Source organism: Aythya ferina (assembly GCF_964211825.1).
Source record: "Aythya ferina genome assembly, chromosome: 25".
Taxonomy (NCBI): Eukaryota; Metazoa; Chordata; class Aves; order Anseriformes; family Anatidae; genus Aythya; species Aythya ferina.
In genome coordinates this window covers 5,068,531-5,089,277 of record NC_140323.1, presented here as the reverse complement: position 1 = coordinate 5,089,277, position 20,747 = coordinate 5,068,531, and the positions used below count along the sequence as shown (strand labels likewise).

Genomic DNA, 20,747 nt, shown 5'->3' with positions numbered 1-20,747 from the left:
CTCCGAGCAGAGCCGGTGGCTCTGGCTGTTCGAGGCAGCTGAGAAATCCTCGAAGCCTCTGCCGGGGCTGGGGGAGGCAGCAGGAGGAGGCTGGGGGTGAGGCTGGTGCCTGCCATGCAGCTGGGGCACGCGGGGTGCTGAGGCAGGGCACTGCACTGGGGTGGACCTGGTGGGTTTTGGGCACGGCTGAGTGAAGGGCGATGGAGCCTGGGGATGACAGATAAAAGTGTGCTTTGCCCAGGAACCCAGTATCACCTGGTTTTCTCCATGAACTAGCAACGTCAAGCTCTTTGAAGCAAGCCATATGCCTGGGTAAGGTGTTTCTGAGGAGCAATGGGCAATCCCCCTGCTTCCTCAGGGTGATGCAGACAGGGTATGTAACCCCACTGCCCCTGCCAAAGCCTTTGCCCTTTTGGGGTGCCTTTACCAGGTGATTGTCACGGGCTGGAGACAGCTCATCCCAGTCAGGTCAGGTTTGTTTTCCTGTGGTAATGTCGGAGTGTGAACAGGGCTTGCAGGCTTCTTCATACCACTGCATTACCCTGCAAAGCTCGGTCTGTAGGGCAGGAAGGGTTTGGCACAGCCATCGGGCCTGGATGGCATCTGCTGGAGGACCTGAACGTCTGCTGGGTTTATTGGGTCAGTGTAGGGCTTGGAAAGCTTGCAAGGGGAGAACTGCTGATGGTATAAACCCAAATAACGCAGGGCAGGCTCCTGGCAGCCCGAGCACTGCAGGCACTCGGACACTGAGAAGTTTTCCCTGCTGCTGCCGTGCCCTCAGCTCCTCGCTTTTTGGCAGGGTGACGCATCCCAGCCCTTCCTCCGTCAGCCCGTCCCACCTCCCGCAGGCAGAAGAGCAAGTCCTGGTCCCCCTGCTCCTCCAGCAGCATCCCCCATAGGTGAAGCCACATCTCAATGTTTGCCACCTTGTCCAGCCCTTCCCTGCTCACAGGAGCCCCTTCGCTGCCAGCCCACGCGCCCTGCACGAGGGGCTCGCTTCTCTTTTGTGGGGATGCACCTGCAGAGCCTACACCGCCAGGGCCTTTTTTTTTTTCCTTTTTTTTTTTTTTTTTTCCTTAAGGAGTATAAAATTTTCCAATTGCAGCGTGGAGATGCCGTTTTATTCCCCTCCCATCTCTGCTGAACCTCCTCCCCCTTGGCCTCCGCTTTCCTCCCTCTCCTGCATTCACAGTGTGCGACTGTTGTGCCTGTCCCCTCCGCCCCTCTGAAATATGAAATGTAAAACTGTAAACATTTCAACATGCAGCAGTTCAAAGGAGATCTTTGACTGAGGGCGTCTAACATGCCTGTACTTAGATTAAAAAGGGGAGGGGGGTGGGAAGGAGGGAAGAAGAGTTTTTTTGTAACTGCCAACGGGAGTATAAATATTCAGACACCTCGAGTCTTCCAGTGCGGAGATGTATTGCTGTCTCCACGCAGCTCGGGATTTTTATATTTTTTTTAATTTTTTAATTTTAGTTTTATATAGATTTTTCCTTTGGAGACAGTTGCACCGGAGTGATCCATTTAGGAAAAAAAAAAAGTATGCATGAATAACCTTAACCTTCGCTTTCAAAATTATAATTCCCCCGAGAGGTGTTAGGAGAAGCCTGGGATGGCAAATAAAGTTTGCTCTGTCTCGCGCTGTCGAAGGACGCCCGGCCGCGTTTCGGTGAGGCCATCCGTGCCGGAGATGTTGTAATTGTTGCTCCCCAAACAGAAAACAAACAAACACATTTTTGGAAGGCGAAGCTTGCTCTGCCCGAACAGCCAAAGGGGCAGCAGCAGCATTAGGAGCAATCCCCCAAGGAGTGTGGAACCACCTCAGTGGGTACAAAGCCCTTGGGCTGCAGGTGGATGGCGGTGGGGTGGGGAGAGCTTTTCTACCCCCTTGCTGCTGCCCATATTTGTGTTTTTTCCTTTTTTTTCGTGCTCCACCAGCACCGCCACCCCATAACGAGCCGCACCCTGCTGTTTCATCTCCCCCTCCCCAAATACTTCACAGGGAGCCCGGTTCCCATCCCACTGACAAGCCAGCGCCGAGCACCTGAGTGAGGATTTCTGGTTCAGACGATGCATTTTTGGCCAATTTGCCCAAACCGCCTCGCGGGGTGTCTGCCCGCCCCGTCCCGCGGGACCGCGGCCGCTCGTGGTCTGGCGGAGCCGCTCAGCGCCCGCTCCGCCGCACGCGGCCGAACAAATGATTAATAAAGTGCACCACAGTGTCTGAGGTGGTTATTAATACCCCGGTAAAAAGAGCTACTGAAGTTATAAAGCTTTAATTTGGCATTAAGGCCGAGTGGAAACTCCGCGCCCCTGCCAACAGCTACACACACTCGGCCCTATACAGACAGGCTGTTAATACGTGCGCCTATATAAAAACAAAGAATAAAACTAATTTTAAAAGAAAAAGCTGAAGCCGAAGGGAGAAAAAGGGTTTTGTTTGTTTAGGGGTTTCAGGGCGTTCTTGCCACCTTAGCTCAGCTTCCTCCTCCAATTTACCTCGCCTTTCAGCCTATGGATAAAAGCATCTTTTATTATTATTATTTTTAATAACGAAACGAGGGAAGAGCCTCAACCCAGGCTCGTAAAGCACCCGTGGCTGCATCCCCCGGGCACACGGACATCGCCGCGGGGCAGGGTTGGGGCACGGGACCCCGGGGCACCCGTTGCCACCGCCACCTCCCCGCGCGTCCCCACTGCGAGCCCTTGGGTCCCCCGTGGGCGCCGTCCCCTCGGCGCGCTCGAAATGGCAGTGGCGTTGCAAGCGTCTGCCTCGGCTGCCTTTGAAATGGAGAATAAAGCTGCAGCTGGAGCGGAACGGGGCCCAACGGCGAGCGCTGGAAAATCCCACCCACAACGGAATAAAAAACATCGAGCCGGGCGCTGCCGCCTCCTCCCGGGCAGCGCCCCAGCCCCGCGCTGCAAACCCCCCGGGGACCTTGGGGCGAGCACGTGCCGTGCGCCCTCGTTAGTGTTAATTAGCCCCAAAATTGTGGCCAGGACCGGAGCTGGGTGCCTTCGGGTGTAGGAGAGACCTTGAGTCCCCCAACAGGACTTTGTGTCTTCATTAAACTTAAATCCTTCGCTCTGTGCAAAATCCCCCCCTGATTTGGGGGATTTGGGGCACGGCGCACCCGTCAACTTGCTTCCATTTTGGGTTGAAAAAGGGCAGTTTGATTATTTGTGCGGAAAGAGGGGAGAGGGGCCACAGTGGGGGGGGGTCTGGAGGGGCTGACCCCAAACCCCAGCCTGGGTTTGGGACCCTGGGTTTGGGACCAGAGGGGGTTTTGCAGGGGCGAGCAGGGACGGCAGCACCCGCAGGTTGTCTTTCCTTGAATCTCCCGTTCTGTCGCCTTGTAAATCGTGGCCCTCGCACCTCCGCGGCCGCTGGAAGCACCTGCAGGGCTGCCGCGGGTGCTTTCAGAGGAAGAAACATCTCCGGCAGGAAAACAGGGCTGTCCCGACAGCCGAGCCGTGGGAAAATGCTCCCTGCATTGACAAAAATTCAAAAATTTGTTGATTTTTTTTTCAGAAGGCACTTTTTTTTTTTTCTTCTTCACGGCATCATTTCTTAAAGATGCTTTTTCTAAGGAGCCAGAATTTTGGTGTTCTGAAGTTAGGATTCTTGCCAACACGGGGATGGCTCCTCGGGTGGCTGGGAGGGTATTTATTCACGCTTCCCACACACACACACTTTTTTATCCCTTTTTTCCCGTTCTCTAATCCCGTAACCTTTCAGAATGTCTCCAGCTTTGGAAAAATTACAGAGTGGCAAATTTATAATGTTTTCTTTTGTACTTTTGCTGCTGTGTAATCTTTCCAAAGTTAGAGAAGTTTTGAAGTTACAGAATGGAAAAAAAAAAAAAAAAGAAAAAAATAATTCGTACATGTGTGAGAAGGAAAGCCACGCATTGTTTTCTGTGTCGCGCAGGCATTGTTCATTGTGTTGACTTTGAGGGCACAGAAAGAACAAAAAATATTAAAAAATAATACTAAAATAAGTGAGTTTTCTGGCAGAAGGCTGGGAAAATTTCAACTACGTGGTGTGTGATGGATGCTGCGTGTTTTGGGGGTTTTCAGAGGATGGAGGCGGGGGGTTTTGCTCCCCCAGTGCTGAGCAGGGTGGAAGCACGACCTCAGCGCAGACGGGAGATGTGAAATGAGCTGCGCACAGATCTGAGCCACTGAAGCTCAGAAAACTGATGGGTTGGATTTGATTTGATCCCATGCAGGTGGTGCCTGGATGGGATTTCCCTGCTCTAGCAGGTAAAGGAACATTTTGCCTTGGGCTTGAGGTGTGTGGCGGCCACACAACGCCCTGTGCCAGCTCAGACTGTGCGGGTGCTGAGTCCCAAGGGCACCTTTGGGTGCAGGGAGCTGCAAAACCCCAACCCCTGCCCTGGTGGGCTCCCTCAGCACGTGGACATGGGTGTCCATGAGTGTGAGTGGCCACGGGGCTGTGGGCTCCGGGCACAGAGCTGCGATTCATGAATTTGGGGTTGAAAACCCCTTCGATTCACTCTTGGCTTCATTGTGCTCATCGTGGCGCGCCAAGCAGTGAGCTCTGGACATCCCAAATGCATCCCTCTGCTCTGACATCCCGCAGGCACTGGGGGTCCTGGGGTGGGCACCCAGAGGCTTTGGGGTGCCGGATGGGGCACCCAGCAATGTGCCACTGCCGTCCCTCGATGTGTCAGGGAGGCAGCCAGCAGTGACGGCCGGGCTGGGCGCCGGGAGCCGTGACTCAGGGAGCAGTGAACTTTACACTCCTGTGGGCTCGTGCGGGTTTTTCCCCTCGCTGGTTGTTTGCACACACGTTCAGTGTCGTGGGACGGTGCCTCTGCAAGGTGAGGCAGGGACACGGCGGGGTGCACGTGCACCAGGGCAGGTTTCCCAACAAAATGCCAGCTTTGGCTGGGGAGGCAGCGAGCTGGGAGCGCTCAGCTCCCCAGAGCTGCAACCCCAACAGGATGGGGAGGCTCCCCCCGAGGATGTCGGTGGGTGCAGCGTGCCCACGGCATCTTGGCCCTATGGTGGCACCGGGTCCGGTCCCACGGGTGTCGGAGCAGGGTGCCCGTCCCCGTGCCACCCTGCAGCTCCTCGGCCGGCTCCACCGCGGTGGGTCAGCCTCCAGCCCGTGATTAATGGCCCGAGGGAGGCTGCGGTGGCCGCGGGCCATGGCTAATGTCAAATAACAAATATGAATGCGTGCTGTAAATATTTATACAATGCACAGGCACGTGCCGCCTCCCTGGTGCAAACGCAAACCTCTCCTCCCCCAGGGCGGGTGACTCACATCTCCCGGCAAAAAAACGCCGCCACGGTGGCCAGAAAGCACTCAGGCCATCGCTCCCGCGGCCGTGGCCTCCATCCTGGCGTGCTTTCAGGGCTGCTCGCCCTCCCCTGGCTTGCAAGGATGTGTCTTGTCTTCAGGGACCTCCCGGAGCGCGTCTGCTCTTTGGGTGCTGGAAAAACAGCTTTGTAAAGGCAGCTGGGAGCTTCCCGGGCTCACGCTCCTGATTTGGGGGGTCCTAGGCTCTCCCAGGGGAGATGGCCAGGGGCAGAGCCACACGTGGTGCTCTGGGAGCGTTGCCCATGCCGAGGGGCTGCTCGTGATGCTCAGCCCCCTCTGGGGACACCCGGCTGCCTTCCATCACCAACAGCCCCGCTGCTGGCTGAGCAGCCAAGCCAGAAAGCAGCCAGGTGAGCAGCCTGATGCTGCTAAACCTCCACCCCACAAAGCTGAGACTTGTCCAGCTCCTAAATGCCATTAAAACCTCCCCTCCCCGTAATTTGTGCTGGGTATCACCATTTGGGGTCACTGCCTGCAGCACGGTGCTCTGGGTGTGATGTCCTGTGTGCCTCAGTGTCGTGCCAGCACCCCAGGTATTTGGGTAAGGGGGGTGCCCAGGGAGCCAGTAGGGTGGTGGTGAAGCAGAGGTTTTGGCCGTGCCCCTGAGTAAGTCACGTTTTCCCCGGTTATCCTTCCTCGGTTCCCACTCCCAGGTTTATTTAGTGCGGTTCCCGTTAATTTGCGCACATTCCTCCGCGCCTAAGAATAGAAAGCGATGACGATTATTTGGGTGGCTGGTCGGCTCAGGAAACTGCTAATTGGAGACAGAGACTTTCACCTCTGGCTGGGCTGGCTCCAGCCTGGACTTTGGGCGTCTGCATCTTGTTCCCTGTTAGGTGTGGTTGGTGGCTCCTGGGGCGGCTTTAATGGGAGCGGGGGCACGGGCGATGCCGTTTTGGAGCTCCCTGTCTGCAGCGATCCCCTCACCAATTGTATCAGGGCTGGGTGCAGCCATAGGGAGCAAAGGAGCAAAATTCCTCCCTTTGTCCTTCCTAATCCACGTCCTGAAGCCTGAAAACCTGTGTGGCTGCCATGAGCTGTCATGCTCCTTGTTCCCCTGCCCACAGCTCTGCCTGTCACCTCCTCTCCCTCTGCAGATGTGGACGAGTGCGTGGAGGGCACCGACAGCTGCCACATCGATGCCATCTGCCAGAACACCCCGAAATCCTACAAGTGCATCTGCAAGTCTGGCTACACCGGCGATGGGAAGCACTGCAAAGGTAGGGGCACGCCGCCGCTGGAGCCCCTCTGATGAGCCCTGAGCCATTGGGGTGGGATGTTCCTACACCACAGCCAGCTGCAAACCTTTTATTTCCTTATTCTGCCCCAAAATAGCCTGGTCTGTTGATGCTGTATGGGGACAGTGTGCTGAATGACCATGATTGTCACTGCACTTCTTCCCCTGCTCTGCATCTGCCCCAAGAGTTTCTTTGTAAGAAATCTGGGCTTTTTCCTTGCAGGATTTGCAACCCAAAGGGTGCAGAACTGGGCTGGTAGCACGGGAAGTTTAAGGATGTGTCTGCGTGCAGCTGAGCAGGGCACATAAGGGAAGCTGGCTCCTCGGAGCGCAGGGTCTGTGGCGGCAGGGAGAGCTCCCCGAGTCAGGAGGAGTGCAAACAGCAAGGGGATTAAAGCAAGATCCCAGCGCAGATAGGCAGGCAGACAGGCTGCCCTCAGCACCGCCTTTGGGAAATCCCGGCCGATCCCAGGCCTGCGAGGGAGCTGCTCCCCAGGGGGACAGGCGGTGGGGCCCTGCCCTGTGCTGAGGCTTTCAGAGCCTTGTGCGGAACAGGCGACGTCTTCTCCTTGCCATGCATCGCCCTGTGGGTGCAGAGCAAAGGGACAGCCCTCAGTTTTCCAGCCCTGCAAGGGAAATGGACCAAAACTGCACATTTCACGGGGGTAGAACCAAGTCTCTGCTCCTGCGTGGGGCTCAGAGCCAGGAGTGGGGGTGCACCAGGGGCTGCTGTGGTGCAAAACTGGGCACCTCAGCACCCGCTGATGCAGACAGAGGGGTGAAAGGGCTGCTGGCCGGTGTGCTGCAGGCCCAAAATTGGGATGGGAGAGTGGAGGAGGTGAGATCTGTTGGAGCAGAGCAGATCCAGGAGCCCCGTGGTGGAGGGATGCTGCAGGCACTGCTGGAGCCAGGGACGCAGCAGAGCCCCTGGGGCGAAATATCCACTGGGGTGGTGACCACGATGGGGCTGGGGAGAAAAACCAGCACCGTGAGCTGCCTGCACCCCCTGCCCTCCTCTCTCTCCCCTCCGCAGACGTCGATGAGTGTGAGCGGGAGGACAACGCGGGCTGTGTCCACGAGTGTGTCAACATCCCCGGGAACTACCGCTGCACCTGCTACGACGGCTTCCGCCTGGCACACGATGGCCACAACTGCCTAGGTGAGGGTCGGGGGGAGCACACGCGGCCGTCACGGCTCGGGGCCAGCTCACTGCCCTTTGGTGCTAGAGGATTTATTGTACCGAGGCTTTGCTGCTGGTTAAATCGACCTCAGCACCTTTGCTTTTGGTGGGGAGCTGTGGCAATGCCAGCCTGCAAACCGCTGTGGTGTGGCTCAGGGCGCAGAAGATTTTAGAGGGTGCAAGCACGCAGAGCTCCTAGAAGATGCTTTTTGTATTCAAAACAGGACACAAGATTTTTCTTCCCCTTTCCTTGTGGGGGCACAGGACCCCCGTGCACCCTGCCTGGCTCTGTGCTGCACACCCTCTCCTTACTTGCTGTGCTGCCCCAAGCACACTGCGTCGCCTCGTGCCCGACAAGCAGCAGCCAAGGGTTTTCTGCCTTCCCCCGCACATCACTGCTGAAAGGCAGACGCCCCTTCCCTGCCTGCCCACGTGCTGAAAGCTGATAACCTCCCAGTTACACATCTCAGACGTGTTATTTAGGAGAGCTGCTGACAAGGGAGGTGGCTGACCCCAGGCGCGGATGTGTCCCGTGCCACGACAGCTCTGCGGGGACAGGGACAGGATCGGTCCCCATTGCACGGTGGTGGTGCTGCAAGAGGATGCCCCGTGCTGCGACAAAGCCTTGCTGGATGGGAACTATCCATCTGCTGGGGTAGAGCGGGCTTGGAGGCTCCTCACCACCGCTGGATGCGAGGATGAGGCAGGACCAGCCTGCGGGGTTCACCCGGGCGCAGCCACCCGCTGGGCTCGTGCTTGAGGTCAGCCCCGCACCTGCCAAAATAGATGAGTTCATAGCGAATACGGTGGGGATGGGAACCAGGGAAGGGACCGGGTAAATAATCCCGGGGCCAAGACAAACCCGGCATCTGCCTCCGGAGAGGCCGCGCATCCTTCCCACCGCCCCAAACTCCATCCGGCCGTGGCCGAGCCGAGCCCGCGGCACAGCCCCAGGGCGGCCGCGCTGCCCGCGCCCGGCACCGCTTCCTCCCGCAGCACCCACGGGGGCCCGGAGCCACCCGCCTCCCCCCCGGCATCCGCAGCGTGAGCGGCTCCGTGCTATTTTCTAATTAGCGTCTGCGCTGGGGTCATTAATGAGCTCATCACTTGGAGGGAGGAGAAGGAGGGGGGGGGGGGGAAGGGATTATGGCCACATACGCTTTGCATTAGCTGCCATCAGCGGGAACTTTGCAGCCTCCTCGGTGAAGAGGGAGATTTACACAGCTGGAAGGAGGCGCAGGCGGGCGGCCCTGCCTTCCCCTCTCCGGGGAGGATGAGCCCAAGGAGAAGAAAGGGAAGCCGGGCTCGGCGAGCCGCAGACGTCATGTGTTTACAGAGCGGGGCGAGAGGGGAGCCGCTGGGCTCGGCGGCCCCCGGGGCGAGGGGGGGACACGGGGGCAGCCCCAGCTCCCTGCTTCAGCCCTTCCACGGTTCCTCCCAGGAAGGTTTAGGGGTGGCACAAATGCACCCCTCGGAGCCCATTTTGCAGACGGGGATGTCGATTCCCTCTTTTTCCCTAGGGTATGTGGGGGTTTGCTCTTTGCTTGCTCTGGGTGGGAAGCAGGGATGAGCCCCAGGGGGGTTTCCCACCCTCCTTTCCTACCCCCACACCGTGGCCGTGCGTTTCTCAGCATCTGAAAGCCCCCATTTAGCCAGAAGACGGAAGCAAAACGAGGTGAGAATCCTGCCCAGCTTCTCTCACCCTGGGAGCAGCAGTGGAGCAGGACACAGGAGCCCTGGTTCTCTGCTCCCATGCCCTGCACACAAAATAACCTGCAGCCACTGAGAGCTCCCCCAGGACACCAGCCCTGCTCCGTGTAACAGGTCCCTGCCAAGCACCCTTGGACGAGCAGGGTTGGGGAGCTGGGCTGGGGCACGCTGGAGCCATCGAGCATCCCCTCCTCGGGCGACCTTTTGAACTAGGACAGGAATTCCAGCCCTCGTCCTGCCACGGGGCTTCTGGCTTCTGCCCGCCTCGGTTGCGTTTAATAAAATCGGTATTAGGGCGGCGGAGTCTCGTTTCAGCCATCGGTTTTGAACAGCTGCCTCCTCATTTTTGTGCTGAGCTTTAAGGAGAAGTCACAAGACGTTAAGCCCTTGTTATAAGCGGGGGATTTGAGGGGAGTTACTGGCATCTGCAGGACAGAGCTTGGCTGGGACGAGCCTTGGAGGAAGCTGTGAGCCTCCAGCCGCCGAGTAGGGTGTCCCTTTTTGTCTGGCTGCAGCCACCCAGCCTGTGCCACCGCTTGGTGACAGCTCCCAGCCGGGGCTCCGTCCTGCTCTGAGCATCCCCAGGCTGCGGCACCCTTGGGGCTCGCACAGTGCCATGCCCCTGTGCTGCCCAGACATGCATTTATCCATGTTTCTGCCCAAAAGCAAAGGGTTTTGGTGCGTGCCATGTCATAGGGCTGTGCCATGTAGGGTTTAAGAAGCGGCTGTCCCCGAGCTGCTCTCCCAGCTTTTCCAGCATCCGCTGCTGGCAGGGCTCAGCTTTCGCCTGAGCTTTTGGCTCTGAAATGCCCGAGTTCAGGGGAGGTTTTCTTTGGGACAGGGCCCCTCGGTCCCCATCCCGTGGCTGTCACCCCTCGGGGACAGGAGCGATGCGGGGCTGTGGCATAGCTCCTGCGGCGTTCGGACGGGCGGGCAGAAGTTTTCATCTCCGCCGTCTCCTCCCCGAGCCCGGCTGCTGTAGGGGATTTGAGTCTCCTTAAAAGCAATTATCCCCACTCCGGGCTAAGGTTTCCCTGTTCCCTGTAATGAAGTCCAGGCGCTTCCCCGCCGGCAGCGGGGTCGGAGGGGCTGGCAGCGGGGGCGGCTGCGTTGCGGCTGAGCATCCTGGGCACAGCCTGCCCGGGGATGGAGGGCAAGGAAAACCCCCTCCTCTGCGGTTTGGTGTTCCCATCTGTAAAACGGGGCCACCCCCTAGTTTTTTTTTTATTTTGCCCATCGGCCGGAGAAGCTGTGTGGCCTCCGAGATCCGCGCCTTGATGTGCTTTGGCTTCATCCCCTGCAGCGCCAAAGCGTCCCCCTTTCTTCTAGCTGGGGGATCAGGGATGTACAAAGCAGAAACAATTTTTGCTGCGCAGCAAATCGCCCTCGCTTCCCCCCGGCCGCTCGGGGAGCCGCGCTCACCCCCCCACTGCCTTCCCTTTGCAGACCTGGACGAGTGCTCCGAGGGCAACGGCGGCTGCCAGCAGACCTGCGTCAACATGATGGGCAGCTACGAGTGCTTCTGCCGGGAGGGCTTCTTCCTCAGCGACAACCAGCACACCTGCATCCAGCGCCCCGAAGGTCAGTGCTCAGCGTCCCCCCGGCACCCTCCTTGCCCACCTTTGCGCTCCCCTAAGGAAGGACCCCATGGGGAAACCCTCGCTGTATTGCTCGGGTCAGGTCCCGAGGACTGGTGTTGTTGTTTGCCCCGGTGGTGGCCATCTGGGGGCTGCAGGAGACCCCCGAAGGGGTCGGTGGGCTCCTGCCATCACCCCCCTATGAAGCACGGGTTTGGGGCCCCCCCGCCTCGGTGCAGGGAGTGTTGCAAATCCAAAAGCAAATTTGGCGTGTGCGTGCTGGGAGAGGAGGCTGCAGGGCTCATAAACATCTCCAGAGTGAAACCCTTGCAGGCCCCTTAATGAAGCACAATGACACCAAACGGAGGATGTAAATTCATACTCGGAGCGTTTTATTAATCAAAAGGTACCCGGAGATCCTCGCGCTGCCCTGCAGGACCCGTCCTCTCCTGCCAGGTCTTGCACAGCGCCGATCCCTTCTCCTCGATATCAGCTCTAAATTGCTGCCGTCTGGAGCAATCTCTTAGCCAAAATACGAGGAAATGAGAGATTTTTTTTTTTTTTTTTTTTTTTGCATCTCTGCTGATTTTTATCTCTGCCGCTTGGCGAAGCAGCTGGCTGTTTTTTGCTTTCCTCCTTCCTAGCTGTGCTGGTCCCTCGAGCTCCCCAGGGAATCTCGCCCTGGCTGGGACGTCTCAGCAGCATCTCCGTGTCCCCATCCCCGTGTGTGTGCCCAGGAGGGACGAGCCACTTGTCCCTTCCCTGCCATCACACAGGGACGCCGTGGGTGGCCCCGGTGGAGGCAGGTGCTGGCTTTTGAGTGGTTTTTCGAGCTGAGCATCTGTAGAGCATTGCTGGCCCGGGGAGATTTTTGTCAGTTCTGCGCCCCGAGGTTGGTTTCATCGCTGCTGCTGGCATGGTCCCTGCGCCCAGGTTCAGGAGAGGCTTCTCAGGAGAAGGGGGGAGAGGACTGGGGCTGATCCCTGGGTTGTGAGCCTGGAAAACGCGGAGAACTGGGGACAGTTGTCTATTCCTTCTGACTTTTCTCCTGCCTCAGGCACTGCCTTTCCCTCTGCTCTTCTGCAGTCTCTCCTGCCCCGTTCTCCCTGCTGCTTTCCTCTCTCCCCTCTCGCTGTGAGCAGATGCAGGGGGTTGAAATGCTGCGGGGTTGGGAGCCCCCAGCAGCACCGTGCCCCCCTCCCGTACTGTGGGGCCCCAGGAATTGCCTCCCCACAGCAGGGAGCTGCTGGCACAGGCAGACGTGAGGTTTTGGTGAGGCTTGCAAGGAAATCTTCCCTTGGTGGCAAAAAAAAAAACACCGGCAGGTGCCTTAGGCCCTTCCACGCTCACCCCAGCGATGCTGCTGGGTGCAGAGGAATGGGAAAGAAAATATTCCTGACTTTCAGTGTTCCCTGCCCCAAAGCAAAAACCTCCTGGGCAGCACGAGCCCAGCCTGCCCTCCCTCCCCGTGGGGCAATCTGCACCGCTCAGGAGGGCGAAGCAAAGCCAGCAAAAACAGAAAGGTGGAGCAGGGTCCTTGTGGTGCAGATGGTGATGTGGCAGGGAGAGGGAGGATTAAAGGGTGTGTGAAGCTCAGAGGCAGCCCTGGTGTGAGCCCTGAGCTCCCCCCTGAAAGCTTCCTTGCTCAGGGAAGCAAGGCCGTGACACTGCCTGTGTGCAGGTGCACCCCGGGGTGCTAATTCCCTTCCAGATTGGAGCCCCCCTCCCTCCCTTTGGTGTGCACCTATGGGTGCTGCTCGTCCCCAGGCCTGGGATGGGTGGGCTGGGCCCCAGAAATGCTCACCGGGTGGTCGTGAACCAGCTGTGAGCCCACCAGGGTGACCCCAAACACTGTGCCTTGGGCTCGGGCTTATCCTGCTCCTCACCGAGGTCCTCCCTCATTTCACCCAAAAGTTTTTCCCCTCATTTCACCCCCTGCACACCCCTGTCCCACCCCAGATGTCTTTCTCCCACTGGGGACCAGTGCCGGCAACCTTCTGGAGCTTTCCTTTGCTTCCTTCTCTCTTTTTAGAAGGAATGAACTGCATGAACAAGAACCACGGCTGTGCCCACATCTGCCGGGAGACCCCCAAGGGGGGCATCGCCTGCGAGTGCCGCCCGGGCTTTGAGCTCACCAAGAACCAGCGCGACTGCAAACGTAAGGAGCACCCCCGGGGCTGGGCACGGGGCATCCATAGCCCCCTGGTCCTGCTCTGTGCCCTTGTCCCAATGTCACAGCCCCCCGCTAGCAGCCCGTTTCTCGAGCCTGAAATGGCACGACGGGGGATCCCGGAGGTGCAGCGTGCCCCGTTGCTCTCCCACCAGCTTTGCTTTCCCCCAGGGAAGGTGAGCAGGGGGGGTGATTGGCACGGGAGGAGCGCAGGAATCCTCCCCGCGGGGCACGCGGTGCTCTCAGCCCGTCTGATCTCCTGCCAGCACCTCGCTGCCACTGCCAGGCTTGTCAGATGCCTATTTCTGTGTTGAGGCAATTGTTTTTATTTTGCTTCTCGCTGGCTGTCTGCAGCAAGCCTGTAAAACTGCTGATGAAACGGAGGGTTAATCCCACAAGCCTTTTTTCCCTCCGAGCTAAAGGCAAAGGACGCCTCGCCTCCCCGAGAGGGCTGGCAGGGGTTCCCGGGAGCACCTGAGTCATTCCGCAGCCCGCTGCAGTCTCGCCCTTCCCCTGCGTCACCGATCTCGTGCTCCCTGGGGACCAGCCCTCCGGTCCCTTTCCACCAGGCCCACCGGTGGAAAAATCTGCCAAAAATAAATAAATTAACAAATCAGGGCTCGCATCTTGCAAGATCCCGCAGGGAAAGCTGTGAAGGGCTTTAGAAATTGTCCAAGAGGGAGAGACCTGTCCTAGGACTTGGCTGAGGTTTTCCATGCCACCTTTACGCTGCCCCTTGGTGCGTGCCCAGCCTGGGGGGGTGGTGTCGGGGATGAGAGGGGCTGCGTCTCCCGGTGACCGCTGCTCTTTGCCTCCGGCAGTGACCTGCAACTACGGGAACGGCGGCTGCCAGCACACCTGCGACGACACCGACCAGGGCCCCAAATGTGGCTGCCACGTCAAGTTCCTGCTGCACTCCGACGGCGTGACCTGCATCGGTAGGTGCCAGCGTCGCCTGCAGCACCGCGGGGCTCGCACTCACCCCACGCGTTTCGGTCTTGGCTGGATGAAGGATTTCTTCGTGGTTTTGGGCTGGGGCGCTTCTTTTTGGCTTGGAGTTAAAGGGGTGAGGTCAGAGCTGCTCGGTGATGCCGCGTGCACCCACAAGGCGCGGCGATGCGTCGCCACGCTGCCGCGGGGAGAGAAAGTGGCTTCAGGGAGGCTTGAGGGGACACGTGGGGACAGGCTGGTGTGCCAGAGTCCCCGCCTGCCTTCATGCCCCTGGGGAAAGAGGGGTGGCATTGTCACTGTCACCCGGGTGCCACTATTTGCACTAGTGCTCGCTGCCGGGGAGGCACACGGAGGGGACGGATTTGGATGCGGCGTGATCGGTTCCAACTTGGCACTGCGGGGTCTCGGCTCAGGAACAATTGTCTTTCAAAAAAAAAAAAAACAACACAAAAACACCAACCCGACAACCCAACCACCCCAAAATTGTCCTTTTCCTGTGTGTGTTTTCAAATTGTAAAACATCAAACAGAGATAGAAGCTTTACTGGTTTCATATGCTCGCGCTGCTTAACAGCTGATTCGATTTAAAAAAATGTTACGTTTGGGGAGTGATTAAGTCTGCAAATTGCTCTAGACATTTTAGTTCTTCTTGCAAAATAAAAATTAAAAAAAAAAAAAAAAAAAAAAAAGGAGTTGAAAGCAACTGAAAGCAGCAGTGAGGTTTTGGCTGCTCCCGTCCCTGCTGTGCCTGCACTGGGGACGCTTTGCGCTCCCCGGAGCCAGCCCCTCAGAGTGCCACCACATTCGTGTCACTGCTGTCACCCTGTCACTTCATGTCACTGCTGTCCCCCTGCCTGCTTCGTGGTTAATCCCAGCCCCTCCTGGCTGCTTGCAGGTGCCCCTCCTGCCCCAGAGCAGCAGGGAGCTGAGCGATGTTGGCTCCTGTGAATGCATCTTTGCCCTTCCTGCTGCATCCTGTCCCACCTTGGCACCCAGCAGGGACCTCCCCAGGAGCCCGTGGGGACATTGCTGTGCTCAGGGAGGTGACAGCTCCTCCTGTGCAGCTCTCCTTGAGTGATTTTTGCAGCTCGGGTGCCTCTGCTCTTGTATCTGCCCTGTGTGGGGCTCCCTGTGCGTGTGTGCGTGTGTTGGCTGTGGCGATGCGGGGACTCGGGGCACCAAAATGATGCTACCGGGTGAGAGCAGCTGGTGATTTGGGGGTTGCTCAAAAGGGATCTGGTTTCTGGAGGGCCTCAGAGCCCCAGGTACAGGTGTATGAGTGGGATTTCTGTGTTTTATAAAATCACTCATCCTTCCTGCGAGCCTTGGCCAAAATCTCCCCTTCCATCCCCAATCTGAGCCCTGGGGAGACCTCTCCCACCTCTTCCAGTGCATCCCCACAAGCTCTCCTCCCACCTAACCTTCTTGGGGGGAAATTAAGCACTGTGACCAAGAGTTTTGAGAGCAGCATCAGCTCAAAATCCCTGGGCTGCTTCTGATCCCCTCCCCGTCCCCGCAGCGCCGGGTGTTGCTGCCCCATCTCCCTGCACCACGGGACAGCCCCGTTCTGCTCCGTGTCCACCCTGGGGGGGGTCCTGGACCCCAACCCCAGCAGGACCAGGGCAGGATTGTGCCCTGGGGAAGCCCAGCCGACAGATTTACAGCCGAGACAGAGGCTGAGGTACCTGCTCGGATATTTATAACCACCCGGCTTTGTTTTATGGCTGGGGCTCAGCAAACAGCCTGCCCCGCTCTCCCAGCGCCCCGGTGCTCCCAGCTCTGCCCCCTCCCCTCTTCTCCTTCTCCATTTCCTCCGAAATATTTCATCGTTTCAAGGGGAATAAAGTTTCCAGCGAGGGGAACGCAAACTCTCTCCCCGGGCTGCGGGCTTTGAAATCGAACGCGGTGCGTTTGATGGGCTGCTGGGGCAGGCCCCCGGCCCAGGTTCCCTTCAGATCACACCACGCGGCAGGAAGCACGAGCAGCCCCTCTGAGTGGCAGTTTCATTAGGCCACGGCCGGTGTTTTTCATTTTTCCGCTTTTTATTGCTGCTTTTAAAAACGCGGATAATGAATAACATGCCTCTGAGCGAACCGGGGCCAGCCCTAATGGCTCCCAACATGTCTGCAGCATCGAGGGGGATGGGGAGCGGGGAGGGGAGGCCACTGACCTTGGATATTTATGTTTGTGCTCTAAAAGCAGCCTTAAAAGAAGAAGAAGAGGGAAAAAAAAAAAAAAAAAAAGCGCAACAAATCGCCCTCCCAGCTAAAGCACCGTGCAGCATCGGGTCAGGGCAGCCCCGCTGGGTACGGCGCCCTCGGGGAGATGCGAACCCGGCCGTTGTGGTTTTGTGGCTGTGGATTTTTTGCTTTCTGGGAGGATTTGTAAGGCGAGGCTGATGCTCGCAGCACAGCTCCCCTCCCGCTGCCGTTTGGGGCGCAGAGGGCTGAGGCGGGGTGCTGAGCACCAGCAGCGGGATGAGCCCGGAGCGGGAGATGTGGATGGGCAGGAAATGCGATTAGATGGAGAAGGAAACCGAATCCGGCTCGAGTTTTATGGCAGATTTCCTGAGCCGTGCTTGGCGGCAGTGTGCACGATGCTCCCGTGCTTTGCAGAGCGGGGACAGTGCCGGGACGGTGCCGAGGAGCGGGGACGGCGCTGGTGGCGGTGCCGGATCGGGGGTGGGAAGAGCAGAGCAAAGAGGCCTTGGGGTGGATGGAAGGGCTCTGGGCAGGGATAAAAAGAGCTTGGGGACACGAGGCGGATGGCTGTGGTGTCACCGTGTGTGCTGCTCTGGGCAAGCTGGCCTCAACAGGAGAATGAGGTCTGGTCCCTTCTTGGCACTGCAGAGCCGCGGGAGCTCTGTGGCCTCGCTGATGGGTCCCCTGCCCTTGGTTTGAGCCCCCTGGCACAGCGTGGGCACAGGGCGAGCTGGATTTCCTCCTCCTCTCTTTTCCCTTTTCTCCTCTCTCCCCTCCGCGTGGACCCGGCGTTGCTTCTCATCGAGCAGGGACACGGTCGGCTCCGCTCCGTCCCGTGGGTGCAGGACTCCAGCCCTGCGTGGGGACAAACCCAGGTGCTGGGGCGCCTCGTCCCCTCCCCACACTGACCAGGATGAGGAGGGACAACTCCCAGCTCAGTGCCACGGCTCCCAAAACCACTCCCCAGACATCCCCTTGAGAGCTCCCAGCACTGGGTCCACCAGCACAGGGGGAAACCGAGCACCCCAAGCACCCCAATTTGGGCTCCCATCGCCTCAGCCAGCTTTGCTGCTAAATCCGAGGGTCCCAGCGCACCCGGTGGGCTGGGGTCTTTCCTTGCCTGTCTGCCCCCTCCCTGTGTTTGCAGCCACTCAGGTGAGCACTAATTTTGCTCTCTTGGGAGCGAGGAATCATTCCCTGGGACTAACGGGCTCCACACTAATGCTCCTCATAACCTGCTTTGTCCCGTGCCTGCCGCGGTCCTCAAGCCCACGGTCAGCCCGAAGCAGAGCGTGAAACCAGCGGGGGCTTGGAGAGGCTGGGGGTGACTTTGGATAGGGTGATGGAGGAGTTGGATAGCACGAAACCCAGATTTTGGTTCTTCTGGGAGGTGGGGGAGAAAAAAATAAATAAGGGCCCATTTCCCCCAGGCTCAGAGGCAGCAGAGTAGCAGTAATTGACGTGTGACACCAAACGAGCTCCTTGCTGGACACTGTTTCTAAATCACTTTTTTATAATGTCAAACAGGGGAGAGACACTTCCAGCAACACGTTATCCTTGAGACGTTTTCTAATGGTAAATATTTTTGTTCTCTCTATCTCCGCGAGGGGATCTAACCGCAGGGGTGCTCTCACCTCCAGGCCGTAACTCGGGGGGCTGAGCGGGCGGACTAACTGCATGCCTCGCTTCGCACGGCCTCCAGCCCCACTAACCATCCCCTGCTGCTGCTTTCCAACCCGGCCTCGGGCTGCAAACAGCCTCTGCTTTTGGGGAGAGAGAGAGCAAAACCCCTTCCCTGGCTGTGCTTGCATGACGCGGGGCGCTCACCTTGCCCGGGCATGGGGTGATGGTTTTCTTCCCAGCGATGTTTGTGGTGTTTGTCCCCAAACCCCGGCCAAGGCACCCGGTCAGAAGTGGCCAGCGGCGTCCCTGGGGCTGTGTGAGGGGGGAGATGCTCGTGCCTGTCTCTGCAGCCGTAGCAAAGGTGGGAGCAGTTGCCACCCGTGCATTGGAGCAGTTAAAAAAAGGCATTTACAGGAGCCGTGCCAAAAGCCTGGTGTGCCCAACACAGGGCAGGACTTGCTCCCTCGATGCTTTCTGCTGGGGAGCCCTCAAGCAGCACCCCACAGTGACACCGCTCCCTCCCCGTGCCCAGGAGCCCCCACACCATCACCACAGGTCCCCAGGAGCCACCCCAGTTCCGGGTGACACCGCACTGCTCCCCGGGCTCTCCCAAAGTTACCCCATCCTGGAGCTCCCCCTGCTCACAGACTGATGCAGGCACAGGTGGGGACATTTGGGGACCTGGCGTGTCCCAGCGTGGCTGCTCGCCGTGCTGACAAATTGCTCGGAGGCTCTCTCACAGCGAGCTTTGCTCAGGCTTGTCACCGTGGCTGCTTCCCTGGGGGTTTCCTCGCAATCGCTGTGGCACCAGCAAGGTTCAAGCCCTGCCCCGAGGCCAGGGGACGCCTCTGCTCTGCCAGCCAGGACATGGGGGGTGCTGAGGGCTCAGCACCTCGCCTGCAGCCCGGAGGCTCGATCGGGGACGTGCTGGGAGCACAAAACCTCCCGACTGGGGACGTGCTGGGTGCACGCAGCCTCCCGGTGCGCTCAGGTGTGCAGCTCCCCACTTTCTGCTTCGGGGGGCTCTGCAGAGCCTTCCCCCAGGCTTCTTCCCTTTGGGGGGGGACCTTCAGCTCAGGGCTGTCACTGTGCTGAGCAGAGCTGCTCCTAATCACCCCGATTGCACCACAGTTATCTCAGAAAGCTCTCGGGGCTGACGTTTCCCTGTGGGTGGAGGCGAAGACGGAGTGCGTGCGGGCAGGGAGGGCGCGCTTGGACCCGGTGTGGATCGGGGCGATGCAGGGGCATGGTCGTGGCACAGCGAGGCTGGGATGGAGCAAGTGTGTGTGTGTGTGTGTGTGTGTGTGTGTGTGGGAGCGTTTGTGTGCGCACAAGCTGCTTTGTCTTCTCCCTCCCCGAGCGACGGGGGCCCTCGCCAAAGCCCTGTGTGGTTCGGTGACTCACGCTGGCTCGCGCCAGGCTCGCAGCAGCCCCCGGGCTGCCAGCACCACCAAACAATGCTCCTCTCCCAGGGCCGGCTCCCGAACAGCCCCACAGCACCCGGCCCCAACCCTTCTCTGCCTCTCAGGTACCCCAGGAGCCCGTGGTCTGCTCACAAAAGCTTTTTTTGCAAGCCCTGGGATGCGCCCCCCCCCTTTGCTGTGGTGTCCCAGCTGGGGTTGCTCAGCCCCCCTCGTGCACCGGCCGCATCCTGCATGGGGTGGTGGGGAGGGCTCGCTGCAAAGCCCAGCCAAAAGTCCCAAAGGGGCTGGGAGGTGAGAAGGGAGCCGTGCTCCTCGGTCACCCCAAAAGCAGTGTTTGCTCTGAGCACATCGTTGCATCTCTGCAGCGACCCTGCTAAACCAACCCTCCCGGGGCTCCCTGTGCATGAGCTGCTGGGGCAAAGGCCGAGTTCAATTTTTAATCGAGCCCCCATGAAGTTTCCCTTCCCCTCGGCGTAACGCCGCTGGCCCCATCGTGGCCAGGCTGCGTGCGCCGTGAGGACCTGGCTGCGGGACCCGTATCTGCACAAATCCCTCCCTGGCCGTTTTGTAATCGCGCTGGCCATTCATTTCGCGAGCTGGTCCCTTTGTTCTCTTATTATGGGACATCATAAAAATAGCAGCGGCAAGACGAGCACAGAACGATCCCAGCTCCGTCGCCCTGCAGCGAGGGGCTGCGTGGCTCAGCCGTTTGTGCCCCACGCGGCTCTCGCAAGGAGCGGCAGGACCTGGGGTTTTGCTCTTTCCAAGGAATTTCTTCAAGGCATTTTCATGTCGGGTTCCTTGAAGCCCGAGCGCCTCATTTATCCGAGCGACCAGCCCTCTGAAAGGAATACTTTATTACCCTTTGTGAACAACTTAATGCACTCCGAGCCATTGTTCTGGTGGTTAGGAGCAAAATTGAAGATTGATCTCACAGGGAAGCTGTCAAGCTGAAAATGCCTCATTTAAATTAGTGTCCCTTCTAGTTTTACCAGCAACAGCTGACTTTGATAATACTGAAATAATTAGCTTTTTTTTTTTTTTTTCTAAACCAGATTTTTTTTCCACTGATGCTGCCTGCGTGTGTGTGTGTGTTCTAATTTTACAAAACCTCGCCCGAATTAGCCTGCGACGTTGGACTGGCCAGGGCACCCAGCTGGGCTGAGCCTGCCAGTGGGTGACACTTGGGGACAGGGGACACGAACGTGGGATGTACAAATGTTGGGAGTGGATTTTGTGGGAATTGGAGCTCGGAGCGAGCCGTGGGGCTTTAGTGAGGGTGGGAGCAATGGCTGAGTGCTCTGGGGGTGCTGGGGTGC

The 20,747-nt window shown here is 58.6% G+C and overlaps 1 protein-coding gene across 6 annotated transcripts in view; it reads left to right on the top strand.

Annotated features, from left to right (window-relative positions):
- The window catches only part of SCUBE3 (signal peptide, CUB domain and EGF like domain containing 3), a 36,265-nt gene that overhangs the window by 2,131 nt on the left and 13,387 nt on the right, over nt 1–20,747 (top strand). For 3 of the 6 annotated variants that reach the window (XM_084497976.1, XM_084497975.1, XM_084497973.1), the window contains exons 2-7: nt 6,454–6,576; nt 7,627–7,752; nt 10,930–11,064; nt 13,093–13,218; nt 14,052–14,168; nt 17,909–17,956. In XM_084497976.1, the coding sequence (XP_084354102.1) occupies nt 6,454–6,576; nt 7,627–7,752; nt 10,930–11,064; nt 13,093–13,218; nt 14,052–14,168; nt 17,909–17,956 (675 nt within the window). The remainder of the gene's footprint in view (nt 1–6,453; nt 6,577–7,626; nt 7,753–10,929; nt 11,065–13,092; nt 13,219–14,051; nt 14,169–17,908; nt 17,957–20,747) is intronic. The other 3 variants (XM_084497974.1, XM_084497978.1, XM_084497977.1) reach the window with 3 other exon arrangements.